Source organism: Bombus impatiens, unplaced genomic scaffold (assembly GCF_000188095.3).
Source record: "Bombus impatiens unplaced genomic scaffold, BIMP_2.2 scf_0102, whole genome shotgun sequence".
Taxonomy (NCBI): domain Eukaryota; kingdom Metazoa; phylum Arthropoda; class Insecta; order Hymenoptera; family Apidae; genus Bombus; species Bombus impatiens.
The window spans coordinates 5,328,264-5,355,708 of record NT_176521.1 but is presented as its reverse complement, the minus strand read 5'-3'; the positions used below and the strand labels follow the sequence as shown (position 1 = coordinate 5,355,708).

Below are 27,445 nucleotides of genomic sequence, written 5' to 3'. Positions count from 1 at the left end.
GGGCGCGGGGCCTCGGAGCAGAGACGCTCGTTTCCCAGCATCGAAATCGCCGGATTTTGCAATTTCTCGCTTAATATTAATGTATTCGGAGGCGCGTTCGAGACGACAAATTACCGCGCCTCGTCACTGTCCCTTTTAATGCCTCGCTGCGTAAACGCACGCTACGGTCGCAGCCTCCTTTTATTATGATGTATCGCGTTCTGCATATTAAGTCGGCCGACTAAATAAAGATAACGTCTGCCCCTCGGGACCTGGCTCTGCCTCCAATTCCCAGACATTTCGAATCCACGGTCATCGTCCGTTTTTTTTCGGGAAAGAGCGTGACATATCCCAAATTTATGTGACGAAATTAGGTAAAAGAGGATTTAGAAAAATTATTTCTAACGCGTAAAATCCTAAAGAAACTATGAGAAAGGGTCAGGAAATTTAGAAACGATTTTTGAAGATATTAGGTCGTCCGAAAAGTTTCTTTCGCTTTATAAGGAAATAATGCACAACATTTTCCGTTCTATATTATTTTGTCGAATTACGTGTGGTACATTTTGTTCTATCAAAATAAGGATCACAACGTTCGACAGATTAGATTTCATGTTTGTATAAAGATGCGTTGTTGTAAAAGACGTGTCTGTAAAAGAAAGACACTTTTCGGACAAGCTAATACAATCTTCGAGACATAATCAGTCTTCAAAATAATCTCAAAGAAATATCCGATAACACAGAAGCGCTATAGTAAATTTTCGATAATTGAAATTTCATCCAGCTTAAATTGGACAAATGTTTCCTAATCGAAATTTTCGAGGCCAATTCTAAGAGTTAATTTTCGCTTAATTCTGAAAGAATCGCCAGTAATATCGAGTAAATGAACAACCTTCTAACTGTATTTAAATTCTACTCGAATCACATAGAAAAAGTCGAATGGATTTTGAGAAACTACAGTAACAGTTTGAAACGCAGGAACACATCGAGCAAACTCGATTTACCTTTAATTTCGAGACACCACGCGGTCTCCTTTTTCCGGAAAAGAGCGCAATATATCAACGGTCCACTCGTAAATCGACTCGATCTACTTCTTTTTTCCGTGTTTGTGTTTCTTGGATGGCTTTTTTGCGGTTGGATGTGATGTTCGAGGCTGATTGGAACAGCAGTGTGAATTTAATTGCAAGAGCGTACGGTTGAGACAGTGAAAGGTGGAGGACCGTGGTTGGTCGCGACGCGGAGGACGCTTCCGGTTTCGCTGGATAGGTTTTGAAGGTGCACCGAAACTTGACTCGCGAGCAAGAGGAACGAATTTCCCATAAATAAGTTGCTGTAAATTTTACATTCAAGCCGTACAATGTCTTTTGACGACGTCGAAGTTTAGAAAAACCTGTTCTGCATCTGTAAAAATTAAAAATATAGAACGATCTGATGAAATTAAAACAAGGAAACATGAGATAAGACAATGTTAAAAATGCTTCGTTTTCTCTACACTCGAAGAATTTTTAATTGATTGTCTAATAATTCGACACATTTCTTTGAAGAATAAATATCACTGTCGCTTTGTAACATCTTATAACAAACAGTATATCGGTTCGTTATTAGTATGTACGTCTATCTATTGTAAGATATTTGTCGCGGTTATTTTTATGAAGAACGTGTGCGATTTTCAAGTCACCTAATTAATCTAACTAATCCTCCGATAGAAAAGTGTTAGGATATCTACAAATTATTGCCATCGTGTATTTCCATAATACCGTAATGAGATATAGAAATGAATCTTCTAAAATTATTTGATATAAAATTGATTGTAAGATTAATTATAAATAAAATAATTCTGAAGTTCTTCTGAAATTGCAATGAAAATTTCCATATAACGGTAACAAGGTAAAAAGGAGGATTGTAGTAATTCGTTAAGAAGCAAATAGACAGAAATCAAAATTACATCGACGTGAAATATATTGCAGATAAAATATTAATATTAAAACATTAAGAATTATCTTTCCCATCGCGTTTAAATTAATAATCAACACCAGCGTAAAATCGAACTTGTCAGTCGTTTGCATCGTCGCTCTCGAACCATCTTATCGTAGTTTAAAACTATTTAAAATCCATAATAAAATTATATTTAGCCATCATCCGGTTAACGAAGCTCTTTTATCGTAGCATGCGCGACGATTAGTCGCCTTATACGGGTTTACACAGAGGCGATCGGCCGTGTATCGAGAATCGCACACGTAGCCATCGATTCCATACAAAGTATCCTGCGTGCTGCACAGGATGCAAAGACCTGCTGCCGCTCGCATTGAAAAGTTTAAGGCCGGTAGCCCACCCAGAAGCCGCCATTGTATCCTCGTTACCCATCGAACACATAAAACATATCGCATAAAATCGTGTTCTAAGAGGGACTCGATGAAAAATCCTGCGACCTGTCGTGTTGCTCTTTTTAATTGCCATTACACCGGCCAAGAGGACGAACGTATTCTTTTATGGCGAGTCTTAAGGCAAGTAACATCGATGTCCGATCGTACTTGACAAGGATTCGTAAAAGTTTCATTTTATCCTCCGATTTCTAAGATTTATGCCTTTTAGGTCTGGTTGTTTGGAATTTGATCGAAAGTAGAAATCGTCCATTCGAATTTTGGATATTTTGTTCGCGTAGAATGTTCATCCTGTCGCTCGTTTTACTCAGAAAAATTTAGTAAAATGAACTTTCGTTATTTTCCATTGATTTCTCCCCGTTGGTTTTAAGTTGTTCGATTTATTTTTCGCTTAAGAATAACACTCGTTTCGCGTTATTCTAAACGTTCTGAGATACGTGTTCCCTCGCTAAGATTAGTTCAACGTTCGTTACCTTGTCTATTAGTTTGTTCAATAAGTGTAAAGATGATGAAGAAGATGCGACTTGAATTTTCGTGACCGTTTGCCAATGGTTCAGCTAATTGCAAGTATAAGATGAGTCAGCTATCAAGAGTTAGCATTTTGTTTCGCCAACTGGAACGATATTGCTCTTTAAATAACTCCAGATGAAGAAGTGGAAAAGATTTATGATAGGATGTTACGTAGCCACGTTATGTTGACAAATTAGATTTGTATTGGCTTGGCACGTGCTCCACTTGAAAACGTTATTGGATATCAAATTTGACCATAGACAGCGTAATGATTCCGAGAAATTATCGATGGAAGTCGGTTTTTATTTCCAATCCTTTTACGTATCCTTTCTACGAGTTTGTTACCAGACTGCGGACATTTCTGCAAATTTAGATCTTTACGAACGCAGATCAAGAAACGGAGGCTACGAAAAAATTCGTTGTGCCCGCTAAATATCACAAGTATCATAATTTGAAGATTTTATATATTTTTACCTATCATGTGCATTCTCTGTATTTTTTACGCTTCCCGTAAGTTTCCCTTAAATACATGAACGTGCGCGGATTATTTATAACGCGTTGTCCACCGAACCGTAGATCTCTGTGCATTCGCAAGTAATTTAAAGATACGTAAAAATACACAAAATATACAAAACGCAGTATTAGGATGCCAAATCAAACGAATCTCTGTTTAGATTCCGTTGCTTTAGTCGCGTTTACGAAAATACGAAAATTGGCGTGAACGTGGACAGGCAGTCGAACGATGTGAAACGATGCGAAGAGTTGAAAATCGTTAACAGCCGAATAATAAATAATTCGTCGTGAAATTTTCGCTGTCAAGTGGAGATCAAGTTTCGTGCATTGGAGCAAGTGGGTCGGAAGAATGTTGTACGGTTTCCATCCAACCATGCACTCGATATTTGCGAATGGGTGTCGAGGGTGGCGAAAGCGAGACTGTAATTCGAGTAGAGAAAGTGAAACTGTGTTTTAAAACGAACAAGCCGATCCGACAGCACGAGGGTACCTAACAATTTCGAGATTGAGTCCTTTCAACTTCGATCAGACGCGTGGAATATGTGTCAATCGAAACGATATAATAAGTACTTACACATAAACGATACACGTATTACGGTGTATCGTGATAGAATTTGCTCGAATTTATCGAAATTGACATAAAATTGTTGGAAAGTAGAAAATCGTTCGATCGTGGTGCAACATCGTTCGATCCGATTAAAATTGTTTCGACTTTCTCAAAACGCGCTCAAGTTGAACATGATCGTTCAAGATTATCGAAATTTGCTGAAATGCAGTTGCAACGTTACGAATTTATTACGAAGATCGCGGAGTTCGTTTGAGCTTGCCATTCGACTTTCTTAAAATTATTCGACTTGAAGGAAGCTGCTTAAGTTGGTGAATGTTCAACTGGATCAATAAATCAACGACAAAAATCAAGAACGACTCTCTAGTAGAACACATAAAGAATGAAATAGCAGGTAGAATATAGGAGATGGATGTTATAATGGAAATTAGATCGACAGAAAGACATAGAAATTTAATTAGAGGAAATAATTCAAGCGTTTATTAAACGCATCAACATCTTTTAACTTCTAACATTTCGCCGTTGTTTTTAATCGTATTCCGTTCTATTAACTAAATTGTAAGAAAGAAAAAAGCTAGAAGACATATTTGAAATTCAATGAAACTGCATATGTTTGGAAATAAAATAGAACAATAAGAATACAGCATACGGTCTATCTATGTTCATCGATGAATATGTATCCTCAAAAAACATGGAAGCAGACAAAGAATAACCTAAACCAGGATCCTTCAGCTCCCGAAATTTCTCTGCCAACTCATCCGAAACCACTGCCCACTCAAATCCCACTCGAATACACCTTAATTTCGACGAGAAAAACGAAAGGAAGCGGTCGACGAATCTTCTTAATTTTTCGAGAAGAAAAGTTCATTATTCGAAAAAAAAAAAAGAGGAAACACCGCGCACTCTAATCTCGATAAAAGAAACGGAAGAAATCGACGAATCTTTTCGAAAGATGAAAGAAATCCTTGCACGTGCTAATCTCATCGAAAGAAACGAAAGCAGTGGACAATGAGAAAAAATAGAAAACAATCGTACGCTACGATGAATCCAAAAACGAAAGCAGTTGACGAACCTTGTGGAAAAATCGGAAAGAAAAGCTCGTTGGCGAAAAACGTAGCGGCGGTCATCGAAAGGAAAAGCAGTGGCCGTCGATGGAGATCAGCTGTACTCGTCGAAAGGTCGATGAGTTGTTCCAGCGGTGGATTTCGAGGTCGTTGCCAGCGTTCGCCGGTTGAAAAGGCAAAAAGAGATTGCGAGACGTGGGCAGAAGAGGGACGGACTGACAGAGAACGGGAGGAGGGTTTCGGCGAGGAGAAGAGAGCCAGGGGAAGGAGAGAAAAACGGCGTTCTTGCCAAGAGTTCTCGGTAACCCTGAAGTCAGTCTTTGTGCCATCGGATAGCCACGGGACGTGGAGGTGCACGCCTGCAGGAATGCAAATCGCGAATGCACCCAGCGTACGACGCGATTCTTTCTCTTTCCACGCTCTAGCCCTCGCTGTCTGTGTACGTATCCAGCGAATCGAATGATAGATAGGTTCGATAGAAAAGATTCGACTCGTTGCAGGCTTCTATGGCAAACTTGGAAGAAGATGGACGATGCAGGAGGATGATATTGTTGGAAGGCGTAGAATCGATGGAAAGTCGTGCACGAACATTGATCGATCGATATCTTTGTTACGTAGTGGCTGAACTGGGTACAACTTGCGCGTATCTTCGTTAATAGTGGATTGAACGAAACGTTTGTTGTTCTTTTTGTAAGCAGAGATAGCGTAGGTTTTAATCCATTGGGAACCGCTTCGTTCGTAACTGACGTCTCGGTCAGTTTCCATCGTCGAATTTTACTTGAATTGGCGTTGAAATTTTGACGAGGAATTTCAAGGACATTTACCGGTTACTATTCCTTTTTTCATCTAGATTTCGCAAGTCTGTAAACAGACTGCGTTTACGCAACTCTTGCACGTTATTTCATTGTTAACGTACAATTAGAAAATTGAAATCATCGAGGCAAGAATTAGAATAGACGATATGACTTTTTCCAGGATCTTCGAGTACAACAGAAATTTATGTATAAAAATTGTATAAGTATCCTCGAAGACGAGAATGTTCGTCTTTGATAATTTTCTTATTTGTTATAAATGTTTTTCCGCAAAATTTCTGGGGTTATTCAACTGTAGAAAGAATCGAGATCACGGATGAAAAATGTAATTTTTAATGACGTTCATGAAGCAAACGCAAGATCGTACGTGAGTTTAATGGAACATCGTTGCTCTATGTTTCTTCATAGATAATTGCAAGTGTAATGGCGATATGCAAATTGGAACTGCGATAGAAATAGAATGGGTTAAACGGTCATTCGATCTTTACTTTTTTCTCATTTACGCTCTTCGCGATTGCAAATCAAGCAATTTTCACGATGCAAGAGATCCAAATGGCTTCTTACTGTACGTATATTCTTTATGGGCAATAACGTTTGAAACCATCTCGAAAGACTTAAGAGGTTCCAGAGATTTGATTCAAGGAGAAATTACCAAGGTGGATGGTAGAATCGATTCGCAATGATAGCTTGCACGTCTGAATTTTCATTTCGTTCTTTGTTTGAAATAAAACTCTGACATTTATTGCCCGTCATTTTGATCGATATTGCGTTATTCTATTTTGAAAAAAAAAGATAGATAGAAACAGCTATTGTGGAAAATATTTAATGATTCATTCGTAGCCGTACTTATAAAGATCTTTTGTAATAGACGTTCCTAACATGAAATAAAACATCGAGTAATAAATAAACGCTTTATGTCATGGATATAAGTCATGGATATATTTATATTCAAACTGTTAATTTATATTAAATATCGCCTGTATTGCGTTATATTTTAGAAATAAAATTTATATGTATATTAGGTCGTCCGAAAAGTTTCTTTCGTTTTATAAGGAAATAATGGATGCACAACATTTTTCGTTTTATATTATTTTATCGAATTACGTATGATTCATTTTCTTCTATCAAGATGAAGATCACAACGTTCGACGGATTAGGTTTCATGTTTGTATAAAGCTGCGTTGTTGTAAAACACTTTTCGGACAACCTAATACATATCCACACATATATGTACTGCATAGACGGAGAATAAATAGAGAAAACAGATAAATATATTGAAACTGTTAAAAAATAATTCGCACCTGAAACATTAATAAATGCTTGGTGTTTGAAATATTAAAAAGTATTTCGTGCTTCATTCGTAACAAAATGTATATTATATTTGTAAAGTTGCAAAAATCGGGAAAATATTTTTTAAGAGATTTGCCTGATGAACGAAGTTTAAAGAATCGATATAAGTTAAAATCGAGATAAACGATATGAAAGTTATTGAAAAACTTGTCAAGCACACTGTACACGAAATTTCGAAAGACGGTGAAAACCTTGAAGTCTCCAGAGCAACGTGAAATGTAATTCATTGGCGTCATCGTATTTCCCTTTTCTGTATCAAAACAACCTTCTCGAAACTTTTATAGAAAAATACGAGAAATAATTCCACGTATACTCGTAAACACGGCATACCATAGAAAAATGAAAATTTCATTAAACGTGGAAAAAAGGAAGGCTCGATAAAATTATGCCAGTCATCCTTCTGGAGGAATTTAATCGATTAAGAAAAAATCCAGGCTTTTACTCGAATACCATGTTGACACGTTACAAACGATCGTTAAATTCAACAAGCGCACGGTTAATCACCGACTCGAACACGACGAATTCCATTTAGAAAATCTGGGTTAAGAGCGCTTAATTCTCTGGAAATCGAGTAATTTGTGAAGCAACGATCAACCAACAACGCCGTAAGTGTTAATTCTCAATGTAGGTTTAAGGCTGTTTAAGGAATTTCATCGTGGATACAGCGAAGGACGTAAACTGATATAAAAATAGATTATATAAAATTAATTTTCTATTACGCTTGTAACATAGTTTACTTTGTATTTTAAATGCCAATAGATTATACTGTTTCCAATTCTATATATGAAACATTAATTTTATATCATGACTCAACTATGGTTTATATTATATTGTATTCTACCATAATAGAATGTAGATATATATATAAAAATTTCTATTATTTTTAATTCCATATAATAGAATATAGAATTTTGACAATAAATGAGTATTAGCAAATCTTCAATTATCTTCCTTGTAGCAACGTGGTCTTCAATTTGTCTTCTCCTTAATTTATTCGTTTGTTCGAGTTTTCCTTTTGCCTCTGTTTCGTTAAATTTTTGAGAAGTTAACTTTTTACGACAGAGATATTATATGATATAATTACTGCTAATTTATTATAAAAGATAAGCAAATGCTGGGCGCCATTAATACAAATAGCTCTTAACATATTCACAGCCGATAATTTTAATGAAACTGCAAAGCAGAAAATTGCAAAGTCCTTGAATAATTAAGATAAGAAGAATCGTTAAACATTATTTACATGTAACAAATGTAGTTGAAAATGTATATATAGTTATATTTCGGTCACTTCAAATTAATTTCATTACACTTTCGCTATAGTTTGCTTCGAATGAATTTAATTGCATACACGGTATGTTAAACAGATTTTGCAAACGAGTAGAAATAAATGGTATGAAATGATAACAACTACGTACACGCTTTCGTCCCTAAATACATCTTCGTATTGAGACGGAAGTACAACGCGAATTATCAGGAAGTTGAAGACGAGACGTTGCCCCTTCTCGATTTGTTGATTCAATGATTAAACAAACTTCCGAAGAAGCATCTCGTGAAATTTATTTGTTCTCCACCGAGATGGAAGCATTCCTGAACGATTGTGAGAAGAGATGCTAAGTCATACACATAGACGCAAGGGGTATGTTAAAAGTGAATCATCTGTAGCATTGGGTATTTCCTATTCTTTCTTCGTTGTTTTTTGGTATTAAACTATCAATTTCCTTGAAACTACCCAACTGAGAAAGGATCAAATAACATCAAAGAAATATTTCGTAGAAATATTTACCAAGAAGGAAGTATATTTTATTTCAATAGAATTGAAATATTATAGATTATTACAACATGTATATACTGCAAATTTTTTTAGATGTTTAGATGATGATTTGTTTAGATGTAAATTATTCTGCTTTCGATTTGGAATCGTTAGATCCTTGCACATCACACACACACACACACACATATAACGAAATGTTTTATTTGTAATTTTCTTTATACATAATAATATAAGATATACGATATTTATTAACAAGTAAAGTATATTTGTCAGCTGAAGAGCGACGATGAATTTTAAATACAAAATGGATTTTAAAAATGAAAATTTTAGAAAAAGCGCAAGACCTAAAAGGAAGAAAAGAAAGAAACTATTCATCATAAGATAAACTTACACATTCTTGAAAATCTGCTTTGATTTAATGATAACTTTGGGAGGTCGATAAAAAGATTTCCTTTCTAATTTTACATCGTTGATAAATGATTCCATTTACGCGCGGATTACGTAAATATTGTCGGCATACAAACGGTTTTCTTCAACCTGAAATCACTATCGAAACCTCAACTTGCGTGTCTATTATTAGTACCGGACAATTCCGCTCGAATCTCTTCGAACGAAACGTCTTTTCAACAATTACAATTCGCTCGTACGAAAAGTTTATAGAGGCATAAACCGATATAATCTAAAAAAAATTCTTAAAGAAGAAAAAAAAAGGAAACATCTGCACCTTGTAATTAAAAATAAAAATCAACAAATGCACTCGATATTTTCTCTTTTCTCCCTTTTCGCCTCCTCGTGTCTCAGAAACAAAGAAGACGCTTTCTCGTGCTTGCCATTTTTTCACTTGTGTCTCGAACACGCTCGAGCTCGACGCTTCGCGTAAAAAGCACTCGTAAATGGAAGAAAACATGGACGGTGTGTAACGATCGTTTAAGGGAACGGGGATCGACAATCAGACGGATTTCCAGCTGGCCAATAAATTTCCTCGCTCTCCTCTCCGAGAAATGCACCGTGTGCACGCGCGTACGATCTTCGATTCTGAATGAGCGAACCAACATGTTCGTAAAGGTGAACTTCTTTTTCCCCTTATAGGTGGTTTACACGCGTGCAGAATGGCCGTTTACGGCTGTCGTAATCCATAGGACGACCACGACAGCTGAAAGGCCACGTTGTCTTTCGGCGTTCAATAGAAAACCACGCGGCTCTCGTTGTATACGTAGCTAGGCACTCGCAACAGAAGTCTATCCATACGTACGTAGTTTTCTTATTTCGATCCCTTTGTCCGAAAGGTTTGCGCAGCTGCTTTCCTATTTACGTATTCCACCTTGCTGCGTATGATCAAAATTTTGCCGGGCAACGCGCAAGTGTTGCGCAATGGATGCGAGCTATCTTTGCAGACTTTCTACGTAGGGTAAGATAGAATTAATGTGAGTCGGTTAAGCTACCGCGGATTTTTTTATTTATTTAATTTGCACTTTACAATTTGTCCAGCTGGATATTAGGAAAATTTTTCTAACTTTGTTGCTAAGTAACACGCGGATGGCTACCCCCAGCGAGACACCATCTTCGAGATTGTCTATTTTATTTCTTTAGCGAGGTCAGTGGGGTGTTTTCTCTTTAGTCTTCTTTTTATGTTTCATGGTATAATCACTTATATTGGTTGCATTAGTTTTTAACGAGGCTGTTGTATGTATTTTATAAAATAACAAGAAGAAAATTAGTGGATCAAGAATGGAATTGATTTAGGGAAGAATAGGAAATTATCGTGTGCTTCTACAAAAATGAATATAAAATACGAGAGAATGGATAAAAAGAACGTAATCCTATTCAAGCGTCCTCGTTTGAATCAACGAGGAGATTACGTGGATCATATACTGTAGCGTACGTACAAGAAGTACCAGTCTTAAACTTTCTTTTGTCTGTTATTATAACGAACAGAAGGATATAATCTTAATTTGTAGAACGCATAAATTTTATATCGATATCAATTGTATGACTAGAGTAATACGAACGTTCAAATACCTAGAATTTCGAAAGAAATAATAGAGAAGAAACGTGTATTAAATAAAGAAGCAATCGGATGCCACCTATGTAGATCGAATGATAAAAGGACCATCTAGGATTTTATAGGTTCAATAAAGAGCACATAGACTATAAGACACGTGTATAATATTTAATCTGCTGTGTAACAGTTCTAAACACAAATAGCAGTTCCTTTATTGCTGGCGAAGTTGTTAGACCTGTGTTAATGTCCTGTTAACACGCAACAATTCCTATTTTATTTATGTCAGATGCTATTTAAGTCATCTACATATCAGGGGTTACACTCGAGAGACTGAAATTACAAGCGGAAGTGCGTTAAGGAGGCGTTGATAATAATCGACGTGTGGCCGTTAGTCGCCCTTCAGCTAACGAATCGTATCGTTACTCATTGCTCTGTTCTCGACGACGAGCAGAGATTCCTGTAATTAGGAGCAATAATTAATTAGGGCGACTTTCTCTGGCTCTGGTTCAACCAGTTGCCCGCATGACTCCTTTTTCTGCAACTGGTCGACCGATAATAATTATAAGCTTCTTAATTAGACCCGTCGTCGATCAACAAGCAATTATGTGTATTATATGGCACGTCATTTTTCTGTCAGACTATCGTTCGGTATTCTTTCTCGTATCTTCTTACAGTATTATATCTATTAATATTTTTTTCTTTTTTTTTTTTTTAGAGAAGTTTCTTTCAACAGTGTTGGAAACAAAAACTTTTGTTTCTTAGATCTTGCGTTATATACCGTGTGTTTTCTTTTTTCTTCTTCTTGCATTTTACGTTTGCAAAAGAAATTTGTTACTTTTGGCGCTAGGATCGAATATCAGAAGAATATTCTTCGAAAAGAAGACGAACGATAAGACACGAGAAATAATTACGTAATCGGTTACTAGACCACGAATTCTTATGCAAATTTATATTTCCCATTGCTTTTATAAGCATATCAATAATTCAAAGAGTAGAACTTAGATATTTGTTTCGTCTATTACGAATTATAAGAAGCAGAGCAGTTTCCTTATTTTATCTACTTTTGTATATTCGTACGGTGAATTTTTCGCATTTTTGCATCCGCAAATTTTCCGCGGTCTACCGATTATCGTTGAAACAACAACGAGGCAGAACAGAAGACCGGCATGTTGAACGCGCTCGGTTTTAATCGATTATTTTCACCTGATCCGCTCGAGTTCGTCCGCGGTTCGCGGCTTTGCCCTCACACGGAATTTACGTGGGTGGCATATGCTTAGCGGGGGCGTAGCCGGTGTGTTTCACATTCAAATCGAGGAAGTTATGTCAGGGCAGCGCTGCATGTATAAATAAATGGCGATGAATGCGCCGGGCTAATCCGCGATACTTTTCGTATCTCAGCTTGTCGATCGGCAGGTTCTTCGACAAATTTCGAAATTTTCTATTTGTTTTACGTACACACACGATCGTTAGTCATTTCTCTCCAAACTCGGATTATATTTGGCTAAGACAATAAATCGTTAGATCGCGGATGTTCGTTTCTGGAAAATTAAAATTTGAAAAAACATGTGCAGAAGATATTTAGCGATAATATAATTTACATAATGCATACATATGGTATTTAAGATGAGATATTTGTTAGGATTTACAGGAATCAATGTTTGGCTAATGAAATTTTATTAATAGCTGCGTATCATTCCATTTTGACGATGGTTAAATTATCATAGGAAATTTTCGCGACAACAATTTGTAATTTGATTTAGTAAATTTGTAATTCTGGTTTAGTGAAAGTATCGACGAAGAAGTGGGAGTTTGTAAAGAAATTTCAACCGCAGAATTCTTCTTCTTCTTTTAAGAATTCTTCAAACAGTAAAAAGGCTGCTTTTTCTGTTGAAAGTTTTATGGGGTTCGGTAATAAAACACGTTTTGAGCGTTGTATATTTTACGAGCATCAAATGGACAAAAAAGTGACAACGCCGGTCGGAAATTCCTGTAGCATACTCGAAAAGAATGGCACGGATGCCAAAATTTCAACGAGCTGAGTCTTTGAGTGCTACGGATGACTCATGTTACTGGACATTGATCTATGGTTCGTAAGAATAGCCCAATGAATTCGTCGATTTTCAAACGCACTATGTATATTTGAAATTGTATCTAATTTTAACTGTATCTCTTCTTTAACGTTCACTTTTTTAACAAAATGTAGAATGACTTATACATATGAGTTTATGCGAACTTTTAATAGAAAAAGGTATTCGCTTTAAATATTTGTATTCGATAAAAAAAATTCTAGTTATTATCTGATAACATGCTACACTTTAATATTTAGCTTGCAACATATCTATAATTATCCAATTTTCTCCATTTGTAGATAAAGTTAGAAATAGGACGAATTTATGTTACAACCTACAATTTTTAAGACACATTTTTAGAAGAATATTTTGCGATATTTTTCAAAATTTTAAATACTCCGTTGCTAACAATATTCAAAAGTTAAAAATCGAGACTTTCCTTCGCCTTCTTAAATCAGCACCTGAATTGTTTGCGACGCGACAAAAAATCGACTACGATTTTAAGAAGGTTGTCTTTAGTAATTAAAATCATAAACGGTGTAATATAAAGATCGGGTTTAACATCGCAGAGTAAAAACGCTGTACTTTGCCAAACGCGATCCAGTCTTTTTGCGCCAATTTAAAGAGAACGAAAGTCACATAAAAATGTTCGTAAATCAATTATCTCCTTTCACCGTACGATGAATCGCGATTTTGTAAGATTACCTGGTAATATCTCGTACAATGAAAAATCTTGTTTGCATGCGACAATCTCTGTTTAACCATTAAAAAGGAACGACGAAAAGTAAAAAGGGTTAAAGAAAAAAGACTCGATCGATCACTTTCACCGCGACGGATACGATTTAACGAAACGTTATCAAAGCTCATCTGGCTAGAAATTACGCGGACAATTGGACGAAATTTCACGGTTCGGTGGCTTGAGAAAATAAAGAAAAAAAAAAGAAAGAAGGGGAAAGAACGAAAGAGAATCCGAACGAAAGAAAGAAAAAGAAAATAAGAATGGTTAGCAAGTAGGTAGCCAGTTTCATTGAGGAGATAAAGGCCAATCATGCTGCAGTGACTCACCGAATTTTTGGCATACTTTTTTGCCGCAGACGGGCCACGTGAGAACGTCGACGGGAAGCTACATAATTAAACCAGCCAAGCCCTGGCGGCAGAGTGACAAGGATTCTCTAGAATTTTCGTTGGAGCACGCCATCCAGAGGATAAGACCGTACACCATGGATCATAATCGAATGAACGACGTCGATGATCGTGCTGAGACGCATAACTGTGGCGTGAAGGGTGAGTTGAAAACATTTGAAATAATTAAAGCGTAGATTTGTTCACTTTGTTTTTTCTAAGACAGCAATTTAAATAAATCGAGTACTTCGTGAAGCAACTCGGCTTCAAAACTATCTTTGCATTTGATTTTCAGATCGTTCACGTGTGTTTCTCTCGAAAATATTCGTAATATCAGTTACACGGGTTAATATTAATCGAGTTACATCATGAAAAATAACAATATTTTAATAGACATCAATTGAAAGGATTCGAGCTTCTCCGAGTTGATAAGTATCTTTGGACTGTGTATATTTATGCAAATTCGTATCTTTATGGAGCACAATTACAGTGGCTGTAACACGTATCTGTGCATTGCATTTACTATAGCACTTATATACCAATCAATAAGTTGAAGTCTATTAAACTCCGCAATATTTTCATACGATTACCAATATTTAATTACAAAAATGAAATGTGGAAATGATGAATCGTTGTAGGATAAAGCCACCTACAAATACGTCTCTCAGTCACCGTATATTAAGCCCAATAAAGCTTTATTTACATTCTACACACTTTCACGACGGCGCTCATAAAAGCATGAATTTGCATAAAAATCCGCAATCTAAACATCGCTCCCCTAAAACCATGTTGGTTCTCGGAGAGGAACGAGAGTGGTCTCGCGCCGAAAACGTATTAATAATGCATGCAGTTGGTGCAGCTCGCATTAGGAGGGACAACGATGCACACGTGTGCAACGAACAGGCACAGCCTGTTTGTAGTACTACAAAACGTTCAGGTGACTTCGATACCTATCGTTTTATTCATGACCAACGTACGTCGGTTGGTTGGTTGGTAGGTTTTCTTTTAAAAAGAACGACATGTCACGCGTGTGTCGCACGGTGAAAGTTCATTCGAGCGTGCGCCGCCAAGATCTGCGAATAAATAAATGGACAGGGACCTGAACGATCGGATCGTTCTTTTCTTTTTTCTTTTTTTTTTTCTTCATTTCTTGGCCCAGGACCGGTTTTTTCGACAGCTCGATTAACATTCCGTTGTCGAGCCATTTCATTGTCCACCAAGGCGCGGATTAATTATTTCGTCAGCCGTCGACTGGTGTCTTATGTTCGTTGGATGATCTTCGAGTTTCTCCGAGAGATGATGATCGATTCGCGAAACTCCTTTTTTATTTATGAATTCATCGCGGTTCTGGTTTCTCTTTTACCGTGTAAAGGTGCAGCAATTTCGTATTGATCGAGCGTCGAATAAATTAATTTTGAATGTGTAACGACGTTCGTTTCCAGATTGCCAGCGATTTTATTCGTACTTTTCTAGGTTCCAGTTAGATACGTTTGATTATCGTTGTTCTCGGTGCAATCAATTGTTATGCAAGGATTTTCGTAAAATAGAAAACGAGGTGGATACAGTAAATCTTCGAATTATTGAGAACAGAAGTGGATCGAGGTAAAATTTTCCTAAATCTGAGTTCATAGCACTGGTTTGATACCATACGCTGTATTATGCAAAAGTGGAGGAATTTTTGGCAAAAGAAACCGAGAGAACGTTTTACGAAATCAAATTGCTCAAAAACAACAACAAATTGTTGAGTGTTGGAATTAGTTCGCATTTGTCAGAAAATAGTATCCTGATTCTTCTTACTGGCTATGATTATTCTCATTCACACAACAGGAACTCGTACTTAGATATGCGAAATAAGTCGAATTTCGGCCCGATAAATGGAATTTCCCTATACAGATTGAACTATGGATAAATTAAGAAAGAATCTTTTATCTTATTTTTTAGACTTTTTCTTCTTCTTAGATCTTCTTTTTATTTTTTTACTTTTTAAGATTTTCTTACTTACGGTAGCCGAGCTTTACATTTATTTTTAACGTAGATGCATGTAGAAGGATAGGGAAGAAAGGAAACAAATGTTTCGGTCTAATAAATTGAAATACAATTTTATTCGCGATACGTACGAGCGACCCGAGATTATACAAACATGAACAGACGTCGTCGCTCGTGCATCTCGTGACGCTGGGGAGAAACGGAGAAAGAAGAAACAAGAAGAAAGGAGACAAAAGGGAAGAGAGATAACTAAGTACATCTAAGACACACGGTGGATGCTGACCGTTTCACATTATCGATACCCACACGTACACGTTCACGGTTCCGCTTTATACCACTTGTTATATCATACAATTACGATTGAAACTTTACAATAGGTTACAATATTCATTCGCGACCTCGGTTCGCGAATACTCGCTTCTACCTTACCAGGGATTTACTGACGTCGAACGAAGCTCAACACTACCTTGCAGACTCCGGCTTATTGCCTTGCTACGGATGTCTGTCATACACGCGCGAGACTCGTACAAACCGCGAGCAACTCGTTACAGGGGCTTGTAAGTCTGAATTCGTCTTACCGATTGTTGCAAGACTCAACAAACGATTAACAAGCAGCACACGAGTGAGTCCTTGACTACTCTTACCGTTTCGTTACCACTTTACTGACTATAGATCTTCGGTTCAAAGACTCTGTGTGTTGGAACCTCAGCCTGCGACAGTGTTACAGCGCACATAGAATCGCCGAATTTGCACATTCCTGGACGAACGCATCGAGGATGAGATAGATAATGGTGCGCTCATTGCACCCCGGCTATCCATCACGTCACTCGAGGCACACGTGCGATAATGCGATCGAATTACACGGATCTATGTGGGGCGGAAATTACCACGCCACTCTGTTGCTATGCCTCCGAAGTCGCAAAGGTGTGGTCGTAATTACGATCATCCCGTACGAGTTGCGAGGCTAACGTTAAAGTACAAAGAGAGGACGTCGTAATTTCTCGCTTAAAGTTCTGGTAACGCTCTAATAGACAATTTGGCACGTGATGATCTTCGCGCCATGCGGATCGGATCCTATCTTAACCCATTCTATCTTAACACTTTGACAGCCAGGCATTTCTCGCGCGTAGCACTTACTATCAATAGCCAGCACTTTTCGCTTGGTCTATTATCGTATAATTACGATACACTTTTCGAGAAAATTCCATCGAGTTCATCATCATTACTGAATCGTATCGTGTTAATTTATTTTGTACATTTATGCATTGTACGAATTTATTGATTTATTTCCTGGTCGTTGCGTACAGTTATACAAAAATCGGGATTATAATCATCTTCTGACCATTCTGACTTTCACTAGACCATTAGGCTCCAGTGCATTTGTAAATCATTTCTTATATCTTATATTTAAAATGATAAAACTATCAAACATAGAGATAATTTATCTCGGACGTAAATGCCGATTGAATTAAAAAAAGAAGCTGAAGTCACTTAAACTTGACAATGGTCGGCAACGGATGAAAGAGCGAAATTATTATATCTAAGTGACAGCGGCTGTCAAAGTGTTAATACGTTCATTCGCTCATACACGCTACCAGAACATCACAGTCATAATATAGTCGTTCTTCGTTGCGCCGGTCAGAAGAGTAAGTTGCGATAACCTTGATCTTTCCAAACGTTCGATCTTGCGTCTAATCTCGTCCTTGATCACTCTGGTCCGACGATGGCATTATCGTTTGTATTGGGCCCTGGTGATCCACTGGCGCGTCCATCGAATTTATCTTGTCGAATTTCTTTATCTGGTTCGATGGTAGTCGATTAGGGAAGGTGACACCGGATCTCTTGAATCTTCACATCATCATAGTCTTGTCTTTTACAGCTGCGCCTGAATTTTCTCGTCTGGTTCCGGTCTGCACCTCAATTTCCCTGTCCGTTTTCAACTTGCACCTGAATTTCCATATCTGTTTCCGACTCGCACCTGAATTTTCCTATCTGTTGTCGGCCTGCGCCTGAATTGGCCTGTCCCTTTCCAACTTTCGCCTGAATTTCCCTGTCCGTTTCCAGCTTTCGCCTGAATTTCCCTGTCTGTTGTCGGCCTGCGCCTGAATTTTCCTGTCTGTTGTCGGCCTGCGCCTGAATTTTCCTGTCTGTTGTCGGCCTGCGCCTGAATTTTCCTGTCTGTTGTCGGCCTGCGCCTGAATTTTCCTGTCTGTTGTCGGCCTGCGCCTGAATTTTCCTGTCTGTTGTCGGCCTGCGCCTGAATTTTCCTGTCTGTTGTCGGCCTGCGCCTGAATTTTCCTGTCTGTTGTCGGCCTGCGCCTGAATTTTCCTGTCTGTTGTCGGCCTGCGCCTGAATTTTCCTGTCTGTTGTCGGCCTGCGCCTGAATTTTCCTGTCTGTTGTCGGCCTGCGCCTGAATTTTCCTGTCTGTTGTCGGCCTGCGCCTGAATTTTCCTGTCTGTTGTCGGCCTGCGCCTGAATTTTCCTGTCTGTTGTCGGCCTGCGCCTGAATTTTCCTGTCTGTTGTCGGCCTGCGCCTGAATTTTCCTGTCTGTTGTCGGCCTGCGCCTGAATTTTCCTGTCTGTTGTCGGCCTGCGCCAGAATTTTCCTGTCTGTTGTCGACCTGCGCCTGAATTTTCCTGTCTGTTGTCGGCCTGCGCCTGAATTTTCCTGTCTGTTGTCGGCCTGCGCCTGAATTTCCTTGTGCTGGTTCCGCATGGGTTTGTGGTTAATCGGGATGCATAGCATGTGGTATTGAACGATGATGGTTGGCATTTCGTCCTTGCAGCGATCAGCTATGGCTCTTGTCTGAGAAGGTTTCCTAACGGCGGCCGCATCAAAAGTTGCATCCTTCATTCTTGCAGTGTTGGTATCCTAATTAATTATGTGTCTAGACACAATACGACGTGCATATCGTATACTTTTCCCAGGATGTCTTAGGCGCAGAAGTAGCACCTGACTAGATGCTCCAACTATGACCAATTTACTTGCTTAGAGTGGCTCATGTAGAAGATATGTTCCTCTTGCGAGGAGTTACTCTAAGCTGGATGAACTCCTCGCAAGATGGCCACTATTCCATGTTCTGATCGTATCCTTTTCGAACGAATTTCTTCTCCGCGCGGGTTCTAATTTATTAGGGTGGTCTGCTTAAGATTAGCACGTGGAATTGTCCGAATGACTACTTTATAGTTCTGAGAAGCTCCTTTGAGGATTCTGCTTGTACTGCACCTTCGATGTTGCTATCTGATTCTTTCGTTATCGCATTCCTTACTTTCTTCTTTGCGTTCCGTGATAACACAGTTACCGGGAAGGTGTATCATGTGCCCGATCGAAATATTTCGTACGATATCCTGTAGAGAGTCATCGTCGTCGATCAAATCCCATGCGTTATCGTATACGTGTTATGTGTTATCTGTAATACTGTCCAGTAACAGTATTGAGCGTTTGAGCGAGGCTGTCGAGCAACGCATAGGATGTTCATTTTCTTCCGAGATATCTCTTAGTCCCTGGATGAGTCTGATGATTCTTTCTCTTCCATGTACTCAAATAATTTTGAGTCAGCTGCCTGAAGTCATAGTGATGTCATCTTTTCATAATAAATTCCTGATTGTTTGTCAATCTACGGTATATTATGTCTCTGCGTTCGTTAGCGTCTCTACTCCCATGCAGACGCTATAAAAGAGGAACATAAAGAGGTGTCCTATTTCCATGGTCTTAACGTGAAGTCTTCAAGAGGGTCTTTGCGTCGTCTGCCGGATATTACGCGTCTCGCGGTACATTACCAACGGTTACATACGTGGGTCTACACGCATGCGATTCATCGCTATTTGGTGCTGATTACGCGCTCCCACAGCTGGCTGCATACTATTTTTATTTTATCAACGTGTTTACGCGCTCGTGTGCCGTTTTTGGTTTCTGATATTAACGTTATTACCATCTAGTATGTCGACAATTCTGTACAGCCTACGTTAGTAACTATCAGATTTCCACTTTCACGGTTCTTTTAGCAAGTATCTTTGATGTTGCCCATAAAAGGACGCGATTTTTGGTCTCGATATGCCTTCGATCGTTGTTTCGCTCGAGTGGGAATTTTCCACTTCAAAAGGTTGTCGAGCCTGACAGCTTTCATTCATTGAATATTAATGTAATTATATCCACGACTCATACGTTTGATTACACATCTGATATTTATGATTTTCTTTCTTTTGTTTCACGGCTGATTGATGTAAGACCGCGATGATTTATGAACAATAGCCTGACTCATTAATAAAGGAACACGAAAGGATACATCAAATTCCAAGAACAAAGTAATTAATTTTGGCAAGGTCTTTCATACTTCGAACTCTAGAAACTTGCAACGATTCAACGATAATACAATTAAGCTTACAAATTGCATCCTTAGTCTCGCGTGATTTATGACTTCATCTCAAAGGAGAATGGCTGCGTAAATGATTGATCTCTAACCACGATAGTTTAGAAGTAACATCTTCACTCGACAAAACGACGGTACAGAGAAGCTTCTTAAGAAGACGCCTAATTGACACCACAGAGGAAAACGTAAAAATCTTTAGAAGCGTTTAAATATATATAGAGAATTGATAATTAAAGGGAAAATTACGAATTATTTTCGTGAGTTTTTGACGAACAAGTTTATTTGTCGTTTAGAGCAGGCTCAAAAGTTATCAATTCATTTTAACTTCTTTAAAACATACTTTAAAGTTTATTTTCAGGATTAAATCTTTCTTCGGGCTATGAAAAAATTATTTTTCTTACATATTAGTTATTTCGTCGGTTAATTGTTAGTTAGATAACAGAAACACATCTTTCTGGGTAGTTTTGTTTTTGAGAAACATAAAGAGAAATCAAAGACAGGCATAATGTACTAAAATTTGAAACTCTTATTACACAATATCATATTTATGTCATACTTATATTTCATTATATTTGATTTTGGATTTATTACGTTTACAATTATATTTCTTATTACATTTCCCTCGAACTACTTTAATCTGTAATCGTCAAATATATCGTAAGCTCCTTATCATTAGAGACGCCATGATGAAGATTTCTCGCTGACACACGCTTCCATCTGCTTATGGAATCAGCAGCGTGGTTAATTGATGGTTGCTGGTATATTTTTTTTAATCTCAGGGACCTTGATCATCTCCCCCATCGGTTGCTGCCCTTTTTCTTCGCCCGAGGGCCTAGCGCGTGTGTACGAATTTAAAGAACGTTAACCCTACGCGGTCGAAGACCGCAGGCTCACCTCCGGAGTAGCGCTTTAGGGCTTTCGTCATTTTTCAGGAAAAATAAACGGACCGTGTTCGACTACTGACGAAATTTATCGCGCGCCACCACGTTCCACTGGTATTAACATGCGATCCTGGCCGAATCGTTTGTGTGTTTATCGAAGAGATATTGCAGGGTGGAGGCCCTTTACAAGCTGCAATAAAAGAACAGGGAGATTTCGTGCCCATGGACAAGGAGATATATATATAGAGAGAGAGAGAAAGGGAGAGAAAAAGTGGGAGTAATTTTTGATGACTTAGTAGTTTCGGAAGTTTAGAGATGTTAGGTAAACAGAAGTTAGGTACTTAACCCTTGGGTAATCTTCAACTCGTTCTCTTCTTTTTAAGTTTCCACGGTGAAATGGAAGAATCGTTATCGTAATTTCATATTTCGATATTAAAGATTCTTACAAGTCTTTATCGGTTGCAACGAATAAGAAAGTAACAACATTAAGTAGACTTGGAGAAAGGAAGAAGAAAGTTGCCACGGTAGCTTCGATTGAATTTTAATTTCTTCCTAAAATCTTCGTCAAGGATTTCATTATTCGAACATGGTGAAAAAAAATTAGATTCGCAATTTTCTAGATTCGCGAGACCATCGTTCGTTACTTTTTCATTTTCGTTATTTTTCGTTGTTCGAATCTCGCATTCACCTGTTCGAGGCGACATCGCGCGAAGATGCACGAACACGCAGAGATCAGAGGTGGTCGGACGCGCGTGCAGAGACGCAGATTTGGACAGCGTTACTCGCGGACGAGGCGAGCACGTCGCCAAGCTGTCTCGATGGAACGTCAGAATTCGCCTGGGGGGGATCCGTAAATGGCTGAACCTGTTTCGGTACAGGTGGTCGTCGCCGCGGGACCAACTTCTTTAATGCCTCTTCCCTCTGACTTTGCTGGATCCGCGCCACGGTTACGCCCTTCGCTTTCAAACGAGATTAGGTCACGATCCACGTCGCGACCATCTACACGATAGACCGTGACTTTTCACGATGGCCGTTGCCCTGCTTTTGCCCCGTGAGCATCGGCCTTATCGCGTTATGAGGTGTTTAACGTTCGATTCAAATACTTCGTGCCCTCTATCGCTTCTTATTCGCATCTTGTTGCGCATTCGTTTCTTGTTTTCCGAGCGAGCTGCACGAATTCGATTATATCGTCGTTGTTGGTTGTTGAGAGGTCTCGCGACGATGCTTTACAATGCAATGTTCTTAGGAGATCGTTTCGCCAAGTTCCAAGGTTATTGGAAAATCTGAAAAATGAGAAGATTTTAGGTATATCGTCAACCTTCGAGCAACTTCTAGGAAGCTTTTGAAATTTAATATACTCAGTCGAAAACTTATTCGGAAATATTGAAAAATTTCAGAGAAATTTCAAGAAACTTTAAGGTTTCTTAGGAAATGTAGAGATTTCGCGAGAATGTTGAAAGTTATATTGAGTTGGCAACTAAGTGATTGCGGATTTTGCCATTAGGTGGTATTGACAAAATCCGCAATAAATTTCCACTCTAAAGTATAAAACTAAATAATGAAAGATATATGTGTATGAACTGTTCTTATAGAAACGTAATGTTTCAATTACTATAAAATCGATACAAGAAACAATTCTAGGACTGTCTCGGAAATAATAAAGTTTTGTAAATAATTAATCTAGAAACAAAGCGTATAAGAATCAAAATAGAAATCGTTATAGAAACAGAAATTCTTTACAAGAATTACTCAGAATAGAAGTTCATAAATATCGTAAAAAACAAAATCAATATCATAAGTGTCTTTAGGTGGTATTGACAAAATCCGCAATCACTTAGTTGCCAACCCAATGTAATATTTCAGGCTCTCGAGTACAATCTTTAGAAAATTCGACGAATGAGAGAACCTTAGAAGATCGTAGAAACATGGAATTATAAAATTAGAAATCACTGATCATAGAAATATGGAACCTCTGCACGTACATTTCTACGCGCTGTCTGGTTGGAGTAAAGTTTGAAGATGTTGGAATGGTAATGATCGATTGATTAAGCTTTGATTATTACGATCTTAAGTACATGTTAAGATTTTTAGTAATTTGATTCAACGAGAAATCGTCGTTTTCTTCGTCTTGTGCAAAAACCTTGCGAAATTACTGATAAATCATTGATCAATAGGTAATACAACGATACTTGGTCCACTTTCCTGCTTAACCAATGGAATATCTTATTTTTCTAATATTTATTATTCATTTGTGTTTGGTCATTCGTGTAACTTACACTGAACAGAAGATGTAAAGTAAATCAACAAGACTAGAATAGGCATGCTGAAAGTACTAGACAATCAAGTGGGTTGAGAGTATGGCGGTGTGAATGAGATTTTAATAGCGATGTAGGTGTGTTTGCAAAGAGCTGAATGATGTAATTGATTTATGGTTTTGGGTTGCTTGTAACATACGTTCGTTCGTACTTCCTGTGACGTTGTAAGGTTGATTGTACTCCGATTGTAATGGGATATTTTATTACCCAGCTGAGTGTCAATTACGATCTTGTATAATTAGGATAAAATCTATAAAAGAACGGAGTAGCATAATAAATCACAACAATCGGTCGAGTATAGCGATGCATAAATAGTAGGCCATCGAATAGAAACGACCTACGTTTCTCGAATAGAAATGTAGTTGGTGAATACATCTTTTAACTATGCGTATGTACTTCACTTGAACTTAATATCTATATAGGTATCAATTTAACGAATATAACACGCAAAATACACACTTAAAATCATCTGGCTGCAATTTTATTTTTCAACATGCAAGATACAATGTTTAATAAGAACGTCTATCGATTTTATCTTCGATTTACTATTAATTGATTATTATTAATTAGATTTACTATTAACTCCGATATTCCTACGTTTTCTTTGTATAACTTTTCTCTATTTGACGGTTGAATTACATATGTCGGAGATGTAGGGATAACGAGCCTTTCTTTTAGAATTTTGGGAAGATTCCCAATACTTTGGGCTAAATTGTTTGTTTTAGCTGTTCATTATAGTATTATAACAGTGGGCTTGGGGTCAAGGTGACACAACTAGTCACCGAACGTAGTCACGGTCACGGGATGAACGTTTTACTTCATAGTAGAAGTACCAATGTTGAGGGACACACGTTGTATTGACAAACAAGTCCCGAGACGGGAGCAATGACGGCTCTACGCGAGTTTGCCTAGTAACGGCGCCTGGAATTTTGTTGATAACCCTGATCAATACGCAATTGACAAGTGTGAACGTGTCAGTCTTTTATTCTTATGAGCACCTTGGAGAGTTTATTCACAACGTCAGTCTGTCAGTCTGAAAGATACCGTACGTCATAGCAAACGTCATTTCGAGTTTAACACATATCCAATTGAACAAAGAGTTATCCCGTTGACCGTGCATTCGTTTGAACCTAAAAACATTGTTCACATTAAGAGTGACTTATTACGTTATACGGTTAAACCTTGTTTAAACTCCTGTACATATCACTGTAAATATAAAACTCTTTGAACAACTACAATGGCTTGTCCTAATGAAGAAACACAACGCGCCCCAAGAACCAGCGCCAAACCGATTAACCCGACACATATATTAATTGTTGGAATACAACGATATTATACACGTAGGCACAAATAGTCTTATACAGACACCTACACAGGCATTTGAACAAGACACTTACACAGGTCATACTCACTACTGTATAGAGAGTGGGGTTGAAAATCTTTTAAGGGGCCATGGATCACTACGTACAGTCAGTCTGAGAGTAACTGGCCAACTGTCAATAATCTATAAATTCTTTACCTGCACACTTTGTTAATTATACCATATCACTCACTTATATTTTAAATACTTTTGGTTCTGTAATTCTGCTTAATAAATATCACCTAATATTATTTCAACATAAACATTGTGTCTTCCACAGGTTATTTATCTTAACTTTAAGATTAAATTCTAACATTAATTAAATTTTTGTAGCATGAAAATGTAATATCGTAAGACTTTTTTTAGAAATTTTTAAAGCATCAATAAGGAGGAAGCAAATAGATAAGTGAAAGGAAAAGTAGAATATCTTTTTGCTTCGATTTATATATAACCGACCCTAAACTGGATTTAGGTTTGTTAAAGTAGAAAAGAAATATTGGGAAACTATCGAATTTATTAGAGTAGAAGATCGATAATATTAGCGTAGTAAATCTCGCGAATATTAGCATTAGGAACCTTCCGAGTTGGAATCTCCTTACCCCGGAAGTTGTGTTGTAATCATCGATCACTTTAAATAGATAGAAGTTTACCTTCGAGTATTCTAACGTTTATACCAAGAATAGTGTACGCGACGTTCAGATCAACGATTTAGCTGGCTTTCACATTGTCAAAGTAATTCGAAGTTCAAATATTGATATTAACAGGGGAATTTATTTCTTTAAAAAATTACTCGCATATAGAATGCGATAATCATTAATTACTATTACCCAGCACCAACTAATTTAAAAATATTACTTAAAGAAAAAATCCAAATTTTCCCAAAATATTTGAACAAAAAGTTCCTTTACGAGCCTGAAAAAAGTGTGCAAAATTTAAAAATATATTTCTAAGTTACTTGAAGAATCCAAAAAATTACTTGCGCGAATGAACTCGTTACTGCAACCCGATATTATAATTACAAAAAAGAAAAAAAAGTTGCTCACATTTCCAAGATATTTGAACAAAAGTCCTTTACAAAAATACAAAAGCAAAACGTTGCATGACAAGCAAGGATATATACGAAGCGGCATACGCATTGGGTAGAAGAGGCACGTGGGCGGTAGATCGCGATCGATCGAGGATCCACGCCGGTCGTGGGCTCGATACTCTGGTCGATGGCTCGTTCCTTCCTTTGGCACAGGCTGGAATCGGGCCTGAGGCATGGTAAACCTGTTAAGCCGATGAACCTGTAATCACGCGCGAATTTCGAACGAGAAACCAGCCCTTCTGCACCTCCGAGCAATAAACTGAAATCTCCTGGTTAACTTAGGGAAGAAAAAGGCGGGTGAAACAGGTAAAGCTGCGTGACGCATGAAAACGATGACAGAGAAGCTTGTTTCGCATTCGAAGGAACAAAAATCATCGTCGTGATTAGGGTTCGTGCATATAATTGAAGCAATTTTTCGAATGATATTGTTTCCTTCTATTGAACAGTTGCGGCGATGGAAAAAATTCTTCTCTTTCGCGAATAATTTTTTTCTTTTGGGCTTCTGTAAAACACTCGAAAAACATGTTATAAGAAAATTTACAAAAGTTTAGTAATGTTTAATAATTGTATTAAAAAATTGTCGGAGGAATAGTTCGGTACTGAACGTATACAGAAACTTTAATTACGCGTAAGATATGCGCCAGCTTCAGGTCTTGATTAATGCCTTTCATTTAATAAATAAAAAGCACTTAAAATAATCTACAACTAAATTAGATAGACATAAAGCGAAATGGATCCTGAAACTTCAGTCAGAAAATATGTGGCAAATTTACAACTATTTTTTATCTGTTACTTCGCTCATTGAGCGAACAAGAAAAAGATCGCAAAGAAGTGAATGGAATCGTTCGAAGAAGCCAGAAGAACACGCAATCAAATAACAAAGAATTTCTATCAAACTGTTAACAAAATCCAAGAACTCAAATATCTTTCTAAATCGTTGATCGAATTCTTTTCAAACCACCCCTTTCATCCACTCGATTCAACTTAAAGTATTCCAGTCTACGTGTAAAGGAATAAGCAAGTTGTTAATACGTTGACAGATTATCAACAAGATCGAAGGAAAATAAAGTACTGGAAAAATACTAAACATACTGCAAGAACTTCAAGCAAAAAGTACGCGCTGAATTCTCGGTCAACCCTTTTCGTACCGCCTTCTCAACAAGCCAGAACAAAACGAAAGAAACCGACCGACCGAATTATCTGACAAAACCGAATCGACATGCAATGGAACAGTACGGAGCCTGCAATAAAACGAAGTGGATGTGAAATGAAAGAAGAAAAGAAGGCGGATGGAATGGAATCAGAGTTG

The 27,445-nt window shown here is 37.7% G+C and overlaps 1 protein-coding gene across 2 annotated transcripts in view; it reads left to right on the top strand.

Moving 5' to 3' along the window:
• LOC100744478 (A disintegrin and metalloproteinase with thrombospondin motifs gon-1) overlaps nucleotides 1-27,445 on the top strand; it is a 160,703-nt gene that overhangs the window by 87,340 nt on the left and 45,918 nt on the right. For both annotated transcript variants that reach the window (XM_012395047.3, XM_003486218.4), the window contains exon 5: nucleotides 14,108-14,297. In XM_012395047.3, the coding sequence (XP_012250470.1) occupies nucleotides 14,108-14,297 (190 nt within the window). The remainder of the gene's footprint in view (nucleotides 1-14,107; nucleotides 14,298-27,445) is intronic.